General features: G+C 48.0%; 1 protein-coding gene across 9 annotated transcripts in view; it reads right to left on the bottom strand.

Moving 5' to 3' along the window:
- The window catches only part of WNK1 (WNK lysine deficient protein kinase 1), a 100729-nt gene extending 98638 nt beyond the window's left edge, over positions 1 to 2091 (bottom strand). For 6 of the 9 annotated variants that reach the window (XM_048301211.1, XM_048301213.1, XM_048301212.1 and 3 more), the window contains exon 1: positions 509 to 2091. In XM_048301211.1, the coding sequence (XP_048157168.1) occupies positions 509 to 1282 (774 nt within the window). In that variant the 5' untranslated portion in view covers positions 1283 to 2091. The remainder of the gene's footprint in view (positions 1 to 508) is intronic. The other 3 variants (XM_048301219.1, XM_048301218.1, XM_048301220.1) reach the window with 1 other exon arrangement.
- Between the last annotated feature and the right edge of the window lie 10908 nt (positions 2092 to 12999).

Genomic DNA, 12999 nt, shown 5'->3' with positions numbered 1-12999 from the left:
ATATACACATAATGTAGTGTATGTATCCCACAAGAATCCACTGCCAGCTACCTATGAAACGTCTGTGAAATTAATGTTTCCACATTTTTTCTTAAGAAAAATACCTAAACAAATTCTGAAACATTAAGGGTAGCTCAAGTCGACACCCACTTAACACATTTTCCCTCGGCCTCCCTGAAGCTGCACACAAGTGATTTTACAATCCTCCAAGCTACCTTTTGGAGGCGTAAAATGCAAGACACTATAGAAAACAGAACTCCAGCACGTTTTGTGATGATAAAGCTAAAAAACTCTTTGGAAAGCACAGTATTTAAAATAATTAAGGCAAACAGACTCTACGGAAAGGATGCACCTTTCTTCCAAAGGACTGCCTCAGGTAAGGTCTGCAGTTCCTTCCGAATTAAGCAGACCTCGAGCTGATGGGTTTTACACCCCTCAAGCACAATGACTAGCACCTGGGAGAGTGACTGTGCTGTGATAATTCACTTTTTTTATTTATTTGTTTTACCTGTAGCTCACACCACGCAACTTCCACAGTGGTTTCAGTATCCAGTCCTTTATACACAGTTTTGAAAGAGCCTCTTCCAATCTCGATGTCAAACTTCAGGAAGCGGCCATCCGGGGAGATGCCCACTGCCTTGGTCTCAAGCTCCTCGATGTCTTCCTGCTGTGTTCTCCGCTCCTCAAATTCCCGGCTGGCAGCTGACAGACTGCCAGCGGCACTGGTAGGGGGTAGCGCAGTTGCCTCGTCCCCCTCCTCCTCCTCCTTGGGCAGCAGCGGGGCGGCATCCTTGGCGGCTGGGGGCTCCTCAGCAGACTGTCCTTCCAGGGGGAGAGGGGCGGGCGGCGGCGGCCGCGAGTCGGCCTCGGCGACGGTGACAGGGGTGTAAGGAGTCCGGCCGGCACCCTCGGGAGGGAACACCAAGGGGGCTGCGCTGCCTCCCGAGACAGGGGCCGAGGGCGCTGCGGGCTGCAAGCTGGGCAGCTCCAAGGCCGTGGCGTTGGAGTCGCAGATCACGCTCCGGCGGAAGAAGCGGTGCTCAGTGGCTGCCGCCCCTCGGCTGTCCTTGTCCATGGTGTGGCGGCGGCGCCGGTACTCCTCACTGCGGCCTCCGTTCCCCGGTCCGCCGCCCGCTCCACCGGCGCCGGAGGCTCCGTGCTCGGCGGCTCCCAGCTTGTCTCCGACGGAGCTGTCCGAGCTGGAACCGTTCTTGGGCGGCGGCGGCGGCGGCACCAGGAAGCGCGGCCCCGGGGGGCCGTTGCCTGCGGCGTCCCCCGACATGGTGCTCCGGGGGAGCGCGGCTGCGGCGAGGCGGCGGCGGGAGGCGAGCGAAGGGCCGGTCACTGAGCGGGGAGCGCGCCCGGCCGCGGCTGCCGTTGCAGCTGCAACAGAGGGTCCCAAGGGCTCCTCGCGGCGGAGCTGGGAGGCTGGGCCGGCGGGGTGGATCCCCGGTCAGCGTCTGCATCCATCCTGCAGCGGGGAGCCGGGCAGCGGGGCCGACATGGAGTACCGGGAGCGGACACGGGGCGCTGGGATGGAGTTGGGGGGCGGCGAGGGAAGGGAAAGCCCGAGCACCGGGGAGGCCCCCGAGCGGGGAGACGCCGGTACCTCGCCCGGCTACAGTTACCCCCGGCAATGGAGTGCGAGCGGGGCCGGCCCGGGTGCGGGGAGGGGAAGGGGCCGGGACGCGAGGAGGGAGCGGGGCGCAGGCCCGCACGCCAAGAAAGCCGCCGCGCTCAGTCACTCGCTCCGAGCGGCAGAGGCCCGGGCAGGCCCAGGGCAGGGAAAGGGGTCCCGGGGGCTCAGCCCCGCCTCACCGGGGCGCCCATGGCGGCCGCGGCCTCTCCACCGCCCGGCAGGCGCAGCCACCGCCCGCGCGGCCGGGCCGCGCTCTCTCCAACAGCCGCGGCCGCCTCGCGAGGAGCCGGAAACCTTCCTCCTCCTCCTTCTTCTTCTCCTCCTGCTACTGCTCCTGCTGCCCGCGGCCCACAGCCGCCTCTCACCGGGGCCGCCGCCAAGCCGAGTCCGGGTGGCGCCCGGCGGGCAGGACCGAGCGCGGCCGCCCGGCGACGCCTCCGCGCTAAATGGCGACGGCGGGAGCCCGAACCGACACACGGTACAGGGGAGAGGAGGGGCCGCGCCGCCGGCCACGCCCCGCCAGGGCCCGGGCCGCGCATCGTCCCCTCCCCCCGCCGCCGAGGGGAGGTGGCCGCTCCCGCCGCGCGCGGGGCACCATGGGAGCGGTAGTTTCCAGCGGCCGGGCCGCGCCGGCGGAGCCGCCCGTGGATTCCCCCGGGATGGGAGGAAGGAAGGGAGCGAGGAAGGAGGATCCCAGCGTGCGTCCTGGGGGCCAGGGGACCGATGTGCTGTGGGGGACAGCTGCGCGGCCGCCACTTCGTCCACCTGCCCGGCGGGTCAAAAGGCACCGCGTCTGCTTGCACTGTTTCTTCAAGTCCTGTGTTACACCCACACGTTAAATATTTTGAATTTATGTATTTAGTTAAATATTGTCGATAAATAGATAAATATATTTCACTGAATATCCCGAGTTGGAAGGGACCCACAAGGATCAGAGTCCGACTGCTGGCCCTGCACAGGACCATCCCCAGGAGCCACACCCTGTGCCTGGAGCGTTGTCCAAACGCTTCCCGAGCTCCGTCAGGCTGGTGCTGTGCCCAGTGCCCTGGGGAGCCTGGTCCAGTGCCCAGCCACCCTCTGGGGGAAAAACCTTCTCTGAGACCCAACCTAAACCTCCCCTGGCACAGCTTCGGGCCATTCCCTCAGGCCCTGCCATAGGTCACCAGATAGAAGAGATCAGTGCCTGCCACTCCACTTCCCCTCGTGAAGAAGCTGTAGACAGTGATGAAGTCATGTTTTCAAACAGCCTCTTAAATTCTTTAAAATCATGGGCAACAATAACGCCATGTAGCTGAGTACTGCATGAACAAGTGAGGGTTTGGGTTTTTCCTCCATTTAGGCCGTCTGAAGAGGCTTTAAGTGGCCAAGCAACCTAAAATGCAATGAACTGCTCTGTAAAAGTCATTACTCAAAAGAAACAGAATTTGCAGCCTCTGCCCTTAACACAAGTGTTATCCTGTGACCGCTTCAGTCGTGCTTGTGGCTGCTGCAGTTGACCCAGGCTGTACAAAACCCAGGCTGTACAGCAGCCAGAGCCCACGTGAACCCTGACATGAATTGGGAACTTTCAGGTTAACGAGGCTTTGGCAAAGACGAGTCTTCTAAATTATTTATATCATGTTCCTCTTTTGTATCAATAAACCAAAACCAAGCACTTTCCTTCTTACGACAGCAGTCTTTTGAAGTCAACTGGAATGTACTGAAGGAGGAGTAAATGATTTTGTACCATGACTTTCAGGCAGATACAAAGCAAAAATTACATTGAGGAAGAAAAAGAAAATTAAGAAAATTCCCTGAGTAAGTAATATGTTCCCAGCAAACACACTGTCATTTTAAATACTTTTTTAAAAAGTTACTTTTAAGCCAGCAGTTTAGAGGAAGTGGTGTATTGCTGATGCGAGGCCTTAACTCCTTCTGCACAAAGTAGCACAAGTGGCCCTTTCAGAGCTCCACAGCTCCCAGCCACAAATCATCAACCTGAGCAATTCTCACGTGCTTGTGCTCCTCACAAATAAAATTTGACACAGTAATCATCATACTGCTGTTTTCCATACATCCTTCTGTCCTACTTTTTAGCCTTTGTAACAACAAACAAAATAATGGACAAGAAATGGTTTGTTGTACAAGTCTACAGTAAAGATTTCTGCATGGCTTAAGCCTCCTAGGGCTTGCCTTCACTGAAAACGTTGATTTAGTTTGTGTATTCCTCAGTGTGCCACTTGAACTGCATTGGCACTGAGACTAGACACGCTCCAAAACAATGCTGAGCTGAACAAGGTAATTTGATTAGCAGCAGAGTGACTGGATCGAAACTGATAATGATCGAAATGATCGATAATTCAATCTGCCTCGTCCCTGCTGCGCTGCTGGGACCAGCAACTCCCCTGACACCGAGCAGGGTTCAGCTCGCCAGCAGGTTATTTGTGGATCTCTCTGGCCAGCAGGATGATGATTCATTTGTAGCACCAGCAGTGTATCCATGCTGGCTTTATACTGTTAAGAGCAGTAAGACACAGTAGCAGAGCTCCAGCAGGAGCTGACGACCACGGCCCCGGCCCCAGCCCCAGCTGTTGCTGCCTCTGGAGCTGCATGGAAGCAGAAACCTGCCCTCCTCCACTGCCCGCTGCATTTTCACCAACCCTTTGGATGGGACGAGCAGGAGGAGAGAGCAAACCTCGCTCCAGCTCGGTGCCTGATGGAACTGCAGAAGCGCGTACCTAAAACAAGGCAGCGATGATAAATCGCTCCGTGTGGTGTCAGCCTACAGAGCTGGGCGGTGAATTCTACTTGCATCATCACCGGTAGGCTTTGGCAGGCAGCTCCGGGTCTGTGCCCAGCCACGTCCCTGAGATCTCCTACACGAGGCAGATGGGCTGCAGCTGGGGAACCACCGCCCTGTGGTCTGCACATGTGGCTTACAGGAGACCTTGCGTGTAGCCCCTTTTTACCCAAGGGCCTTTCACCCATTGTTCTTAAATATATTTTCCCTCGGTTAATTAAGCAAAAGCTTTGCAAAAGAGACTACAGCATAGCCACAGGCGGCCTGAGGCGGTCTTCGACTAAGAAATTGTGGTAATTATGTGAAAAGGCACCTCCCCGGTGTCTGATCCAGCACATTCCTTAGCCCTCTTGAAATTCAGGGAGGCTGGTCCTCAGTGCGAGGTCCCTAACACCCAGCTTCTCTTACTGGCTCCTCTTCTGGGCAGAGGTAGGCAGAGCAATCATCTTGGCAGGAAAAATGAGTTGAGCAGCTGACCTGGAGGTGGGAATGATGGATTTTTGTCTTCTTTGGCTCTGAAAAAAGAAGTGGTATGATACTGGCAATTATACTTTATGTGGGTGTTGATTTAATTTTGTCATTCTAAAAAAAGATGAATGTAATAAAGAGTGTGGGCTTGCTTTCCCTTCAATTTTATTTCTTTTAATCTGTAAAACTCTGTTTAGGCTAAATGGAAAATTTCAGTATTGCAGCAAGATTTAATAAGCCTGAAGTAAATTCTATGTATTCTATGTTTAGAAACAATTAATTAAAATAGTTTCAGTGCCAGAGCTCCTCAACCAATTAAAAATATTTCTTTTGCCTTTTGCTGTAAGAAAAATCCACAGAAAGAAGGAGCCTGACTATACATGAGAAATTACAGGCAAAGAGACTTAAACGATCTTTTGATTGAATCCAAAGGGCTTACACTTGACATCATAAAAGTATCCTTCTGTCAAGCCTTTTATAGTTACAGCCATCTTGGTTGGAACAATAATAGTTTAAAAAATTACTTTGAATGAAGTGTGATTTTGAAGTTGACTGAATCAAGAAATTTTTTTTTCAGTTTTGCTTTCTCCGGTGAAATTTCATCCACTGTTGGCATCCATGACCTGTCCATGTGAAAAAGTCTTAATGGGAAGAAGCTATTCTCTATTTTCTCTTATGCAATACATTATGCAATACAGGAGGCTATGCCATAATTTTGATGCATGTGATTTTATTCCATAACCTAAGTGCTCTTCAGAGCAAACTCCTCATCTCAGTTTTATTGCTCATTACCAGATTGCAGCTACAGTGCCATATAACAGCAGTGACAATACAAATTTTTCTACAACAGTTTCTGCTTTTTCCTTGGCATTTCTTAAATCTAGGCCTCTGTCACAGTGTGCGCTCTTGTTTCTTAAAGCTGAAAGTAAGTGAAACAAAATATTTCAAGACCTCATGCTTGAGAAATGAGAGACTTTAACTTGCCAGGTATTCTGTTTTGCATTGTTTTTTCCCCCAGCAAGTCAAAGTTAATCAGAAACTTAATCTAAAACCTTACATTTATTTTTAGTGAGGTTTTGTACTTGCAAGTAGCTCTTGAAGCTGGGTTGGTTATGAAATCATTGTAACCATCTCTAGGACCTATAGGCAGTTTAAGTCTTCAGGCTCTGTAGCAGGTGGTCCATCAGATGGTGCTGGATGGTGAGTCCTGCCCAAACCTCCGAACCTGGGTACTCTCTCCACAAGCAGGAACCATGGGAATTGGAAGAGAGGAAGAACTACAAGTCTTACAGGGCTTAAAATTACACATCCCTCTTTATGCTGTCCTGGCTTACAGAATCTGCAAGTTCTGCAGGAAGACAGGTCCACACTATGGCCAAAACAGCTGAGCAAAGTTTGAGCTATAGCTGGAGGACTAGTGAAAGAGGCAGCCAGACTGTGTAAGAAAGACTAAATCCAGGAATGATGAATTATGTGACATCTCTTATTTATCGCTTGAGAAAATGTCAACAACCCTGCACCATAAAACTGGAGCAGAGCACGTGCTTCTTCATCAGAATGAAACCTAAGTTTCCCTTTCACCCACCCATCCACCCCCATTCTAGGTACTAGAATAGAAAGCATAACTCTTTTTCTTTCCTTTTTTTCCCTATTCTCCTGAGCTACATTAACAAATGGATTCCAAGCATGTGAAAATAAACCAGTAAGAGAATCAGCAGAAGGATGTGTCACTGGTTGGTTACCTGTGCTTTTAAAGGAACAACGTACAACTTTCCGCTATATTAGTAACTGTGGTGATGAGATGTTTTTATTGTATTTTATATGGTCTTTGTACCCTAATGATTCATCCCTACCTTCCTCACTTCTGCTCCCAGTTGGTCTGTCCCAGATCCAAGCTGCTCCCCCGGTGCTCCCCAAAATGGTTATCCCCTCCCTTTGTTCTGGCTCCTTCCCTGTCAATCACCCAAACCCCTCCCGAAGTTCTGGACTGTTCTGTGTCTGTCACCCAAGCCCTCCCTAATTACCCTTAGATGGTCCCCGTCAATCCCCCGAGGCCCTGTCCCCTCGGATACCGCCCCTCTTGGAAATCCCCTAAACCTTGACGCCCCATTGGGGCATGTGGCCCCTCTCCCTCCACCCACCAAGACCATTGGACCAGGTGTGAGTCCTTCCCTCCAGCGTCCCTCCCTCCTCATCCGCCTGTTGGTCCCTAGCTGGGTAACTCCCCCGTTCAACACCCCTTTATAAGGTGTAGCAACCCTGCCATTGTTGTCGTTCGCCGTGGATCCCCTTCAATAAACCTGGATTGCGTCCCGTGGCAAGCCTCCCTGCTACTTTTTCTCTCTCCCTTCGTCGAGGGCTGCTGGCTGCCACAGTGCCTGGAGCCTTCACTCCCCTGGGGAGAGCAGAGGCTTCAGAGGAGCAGCTTTAAAGCTCCGTGCCTCCAGCTGCTCCCCACTCCTGCTGCACAGGAGCCAGCCTGGGCAGTGGGCAGCAGCGGTCACTGCGACGAGTAACCACTTCTAGTCTAGAGTTCATTGTAGGCTGTGTTGCTGGCTCCCTGTTGTTCGTATCTAATCAATTATTGCATTTATTATTAGCATATTTATCTATGTATGTTCTCCAGACATAATCCATTTGGATAAAGTTGAACAACAAGAACATGGTAGAATAACACTTAAAATAACTCAAACACTGGATTTTATCAGAGATGAGATGCAGTTATTGTTCAGGCTCATGTATATTTTAAACTGTATCAAGCCCTAATGGCAGATGCTGTGGCCAAATTCAACGTCGGTCCTACTGGGAGCAGAGGAAAAACATGGCTCACTTCTTTCTTCAATATCTTCATGGCTACTCTTGTGATGTTTCCTTTATTTAACAAGTTCATGAAGTAGTCAAACAGTGAGTAAGTGTTGTGGAAGCACAGATATTTGCTGAAATCAGCATCGTGTTCTTCCCTTTTTTGTGTCTTTAGTCAATTGCTCGAGATGCCTCATTTATCTTTTCTCTCTCTGAGGCTTTAGGGAATTCTGTGCTTCACAGCAGTGTCATAACACTTCTAAAGCAAGCACAGAGGCAGGGGCACTGCTTTAATGAAGAGGAGCTGTTTGATGGAGGTGGGTGGAGGGAAGTGTGAAGATGGTGATGCTGTGTTTGCAACTGACTGATGCTGTGCAGCAGTCAACCTGCCCTGCTTTCTGCTCACCACTCACAAGCTGATGAAAATCAATCACTCTCACAGCAGGTCCAGTCCTGTTCCTCTCTACATCAAAGCACAAAAACAAAATACTACTCACTTCAGTCAAAGCAGGAGCAGGCTCATATCCAGCATAATGAACTTCCTCGTGTCCTTCAAAAGCACAGTCTGGTCCAAATGCAAAACATTAGTGTGCTCTGGTGCCATTTCTGCCAGATCCAGTACTGGAAGGTGCTTGCCATCTCTGAAATGAGTTGGACATTCCTGAAGGGTGATGGGTGTTCTCCACGACCACTGACACTGGGGAGAGCGAGAGCACTCAGCCCCACACAGTGGGGTTCAACACCTTGCAGAATGGAGCCCTTGACAAGGCAGGATTCCTGAAGGAAAAAAGGAACATGTGATCATTTGGCTGAAGGGAGCAACACGAATCTGCAGTAACTTCCTCAGACCACTTCTCTCCTTGCCAAATAGCATGAGGAGTGATTGGCAAGTTGTGCACATTACAGAGCTGTTCACTTCCAGACTGGGGCAGCTGGCTCCTCTTGCAGCCTGCCAGGACCAGGAGCAGAGGCACAAAGCCGGAACATAACACATGCTGGCAACCCAGAGCTAATGCACGGCCTACTGTAGTGCTTTGTCAGGAGTGAAAGGCTTTACTGACCACATAAGCACACTGGTATTAGAAGTGACAAAGTTCTGTACCTGAGTGACCGCTGCTACACACGTGCAAAGTTCTCCCGCTCATGTAGTTTCAGTGGTGTAATTATAATCCAATGAAAAAATATCCAGGGTAAACAAGCTCTTGGGGGGCACTGCCAGATGACACAGGCCAAAGCAGCTCTCATGTTGCTCAAATCTGTGTCCAAGACTGGGAAGAGAATCAGGGAGATGCCCTGCAGATAGCACTAGGTCTTTTGCTGCGCTTGATCTTAAGTGAAACACTCCACGGAATCTACTTCATGTTCCTCAGAGACCTTGGGAGGCTGATGAGTGTCTTCAAGTTCCGGTGAGAAGGGAGAGGTGAACTGAGTGTATTTGGTAACTGGAAAGCTGTCTGTTTCATTTTCATGCCTGTGGTACTACCTCAATGTGGACAACCAACTGTCACAAAGAGTTAATGACTGACTCCAATGCAAAACATCAGCCTCTCCGAACTAACTGAGATACACAAGAACTCATCAAGTAGCCTCAAATAGAGCAGAATGGAAATTAATAGTTCAACTGCCTTTAAGATGTGACAAAATGTTTTTAAAAGTATTTCAATAACATGTGTGTGTATGTATATATATATGAGACACCTCTATTTTAATGTCTTTCTCTGAGAAACAGCTCGCTCAATTTATCTGCCTCTGATACCACCACAGTGGTTCTGCTGTTTCAATCCTGAAACATCAGTCTTTTAAAATGTTTCTGTTTCATTTTCTCATTTTCTGGAAACAACTTCCCCTTCTCGTCCACAAACTATGAACTGCCACTGATTGCTGGAAAGCAAGGACATTGCCTTCTGGGGGCACAAGAAAGTGTGTTTTACGTCACAGGAAAACCAGACTATGAGGTATTGTAGGAGCAATGTCTTTCTGCTCAGACAACTCCTCAACTGCCCTAGGTCAGGACAAAGCCTCAGGAAACAGGTATATTTAGATACAGTCATGGCTGCAAAACTTGCAGCTACACAAAGATAAGGTAGACAGATTTTCTACAGCACTACCAATATAAAGGAAAAATTACTAAAACTCCTGGAGGAGCCAGAGTAATTTCCTGTAGTTCACTCCATCTGCTTTGAGATGCAGTGCTGAACTTCTCTGGGTGCCTGGAACCTGAACCATAAGCTGTTTACTCCCAGCACCTTCTTCCTCCTCGCCAGCAGCCTCTCCACTGTGCTGGAGACAGGCACACAAACATGCATCGTCAGGACCCCAATCTGCAAACACTTCAGCTGGGAAACAGCACTTAGTCCTATGAACAGTCCATTGACATTTTACATTGCACACAGCAGCAAGTGTCTGAAGATCAGGTTCTTAGTGATTATGTGATTTACAGGTACATCACTTCAGGGTCAAAACAATGCCGGACATAGAAAGGCAAGTAATTCTGGTCTCTCTTAAAGTAGTAAAAATCCCCCAAATCAAACACCAGTACCTAGAATTAGATCCACAATCAAGTGACAGAGATTACACAACATTCATTACAAGGTTTGCCAGGATTTTCCAGCAGAAAAGACCCAGAAGGAAATATAGATCTACTCATTAGGACTTCTAATATCACAGAGAGTAAATTACTTTTTAAAAACATCTTGCATTACAGGGAATATTCAATCTCAGGGGAAACAACCAGTCTCTCAGCAGCTCACACTTTTGGCAGCAGCCCAAGATAGCATGAGGCGCAAATCACACAAATGCCTGAGTTTGTGTAAATTCTGTGCTCAACATCTGCACGAGCTTTCTTCCTAACTGTAAAAAAATCCTAGTGCATGTGTGTTTCTTTGTCCGAAATTCAAACATCATATATGTTATTAGACACATCAGAAAAATTATGATTGTTCCTGATCTGAATCTTTTGTCCCCTCACTCTACCAGATACGTAACACCCCATGTGACTGATCATGTATTGACAGTCAATTAAAACCAACAAAAAACAACAAAAAGAAGGCCAATCACAATGCTGTGATTTACCTCCTTTAAGGGACTAATTTCTGTTAACTTAATTAAATTAATTTAAAAGGCCTAATTTCTGTTAAAATGTAGGTGTTATTACCATGCAGGAGGTATTGAGGACTAGAAATGTGATTATTTGGGCATTACAACAATCTATAGATATTTAAAGCATTTAACCCCAGAGAGGGTTAATGTAACACAGGAAAGTAACATTAGAACTACTAGGGTGAATCGTTGAATGGAAAAATGGACAAGTTGAATATATTTGAATGTGGAATAATGTCCCAATAAGACAGAGCTGATACTGAATTACTTGACATTGTTTCCGCGACAATCCCTGAAGAGCATTCAAAATCTACTGTGTTAAAACATGCAAAATGAGAGATGCATTAGCACATGAAATTGATTACTTATGCAAGCTGTTATAACAGAGTTCATCACCCTGATTTTAAGAGTAATGAGTTCATCATTGTCAGTAAAATGCATCACTAGAAATACTTGGTTGAGGAAAAAATACCCACTCTGAATATAGACATTTTCTTGGTCATCCACCCCTCTTGTTTCAAAACCAAGACATACACCCTCTTCAGCGCCTGTAAAACTGGTAGCACCTGTACACCACGCCAGGATATTAAGCTGTTCATATCATTTTATCAATGCTCTTGAGATCTCTGTACAGGAGTGAGTAGTAACCACCACTTGGTGTGGTTTCTGACCTGCTTGTTAGCAGCTCAGCCAACTCAGCTGGCTGGTTCAGAGTTTTTAAAAATGCAAGCTGACAACAATATGCTCTAAATGTTGGACTAAGCAATTTCAGAGTGCATGTTTAGCTTACTGTCTTGATTCCTTTTCTTTCATGTTTGCTTGGTAAGAAAGAAATATTCTTGCCTTATAAAAGCTGATCATAGACAGACAAACAGCATTTATCTGTATTTATTTACCTGTACTACACAATACATGCTCTATTTGCACGGGGAACACGCTTAGTCTGGACACATGATATTGGGAATGCTAGAATCCTAACACAATCCTAACTACATGCTGTTTGAATCCCATTAATCCCTCCCAAAGTAAGCCAAAAATTGTATTTGGGAGTTTTCCTTGTCAAATCTTCTGTTACCACTCAGAAATTTACTTGTGGATTTTGAGAACCTTATACTTGCTCGGGATCACTAACTGCTTCCCCCCAAAGGGAGTTCTGTACAAGCAGGATTTTGAGAGGACCAACATAAAGCCCTTCAGAGAGAGGTACAGTTGAGTAGGAAGTTCTGATATGTCTGCCCAAGAGCAAAGTAGGAGAAATGCAGCTGTCAGATTTCTGGGGCATTGTGAATTCAGGAGGAAAATTAAGTACTAAGGCAGCAGGTAGGAAAAAAAAAAGGTTACAAGCCCATTCATAAAGTCTCTGGTTTTTATAGTACAAATAGACATCACCAGTGACAGTACATGCTGGATCAGACCAGTCAGAAGGACAGGCAAGTGCTGTAGGCAGACCACAGCACATTTTTGTGACGTCATGAGAGAGAAACAAGAACTTAGCTGAACACAAATAACTCACATTTCCTTCAGTCAGTTTTAAGCTTCAGTCTCAAAACTACTTCACACTTAGCTGTGTGAAGTTCTCCCACTAATCCATTCGACCCTGTCCCTTCTCTCTGGTCCTCAAGTAGTTCACTCCTTATTTAGATTATTGAGACACACAGTACTTCTCTCTTAGCCATCTATGGATTGTTTTCCTACCTGAATCCCAGATTGCACAATGGGTATGATTGCTGCTTACCTAATGTTTGTTATAAATCCTGTGACAGCATTTTTTCCTTGCTGCTCCACAAGAGGAAATAGCATTTTATTTGAAATGCTGTGCTGAGTGTCAACATGAGAGGCGTTTTAAAAGAGCTGAGAAGTATGCTGTCAGGGAAATGTTTCCAGGCCTACCTTCCCTCCCACATCCAACTGTGTTGAAATAATCAAATGCTATACCACTTGTACTTGGGAAGAGGATGACTAACAGCAGCTAATTACTGCTCAATCTGTTGCCCTCAGCAGCTATTGGTCTGAATCACACCCCCTGGCACTGAGGGGCACAGTTTGTGGTGAGGTGCTCTGGAGGCACCTTAATTTTTGGGGTCTTCCTTAGGAGGCAGCAACTGTGACAAGAACTGCTCATATTAAGATCCTATCACAGAAACTGCTGCCACCACGCCTGACTCAGCAGTGGCCTGAACACCCTCTGGGTGAGCCTCTCTGGGTCAGCCCT

This window comes from Corvus hawaiiensis, chromosome 4 (genome assembly GCF_020740725.1).
Source record: "Corvus hawaiiensis isolate bCorHaw1 chromosome 4, bCorHaw1.pri.cur, whole genome shotgun sequence".
Lineage (NCBI taxonomy): Eukaryota > Metazoa > Chordata > Aves > Passeriformes > Corvidae > Corvus > Corvus hawaiiensis.
Note: the sequence above shows the minus strand (reverse complement) of the source record. Positions and strands in the feature narration are given on the sequence as shown.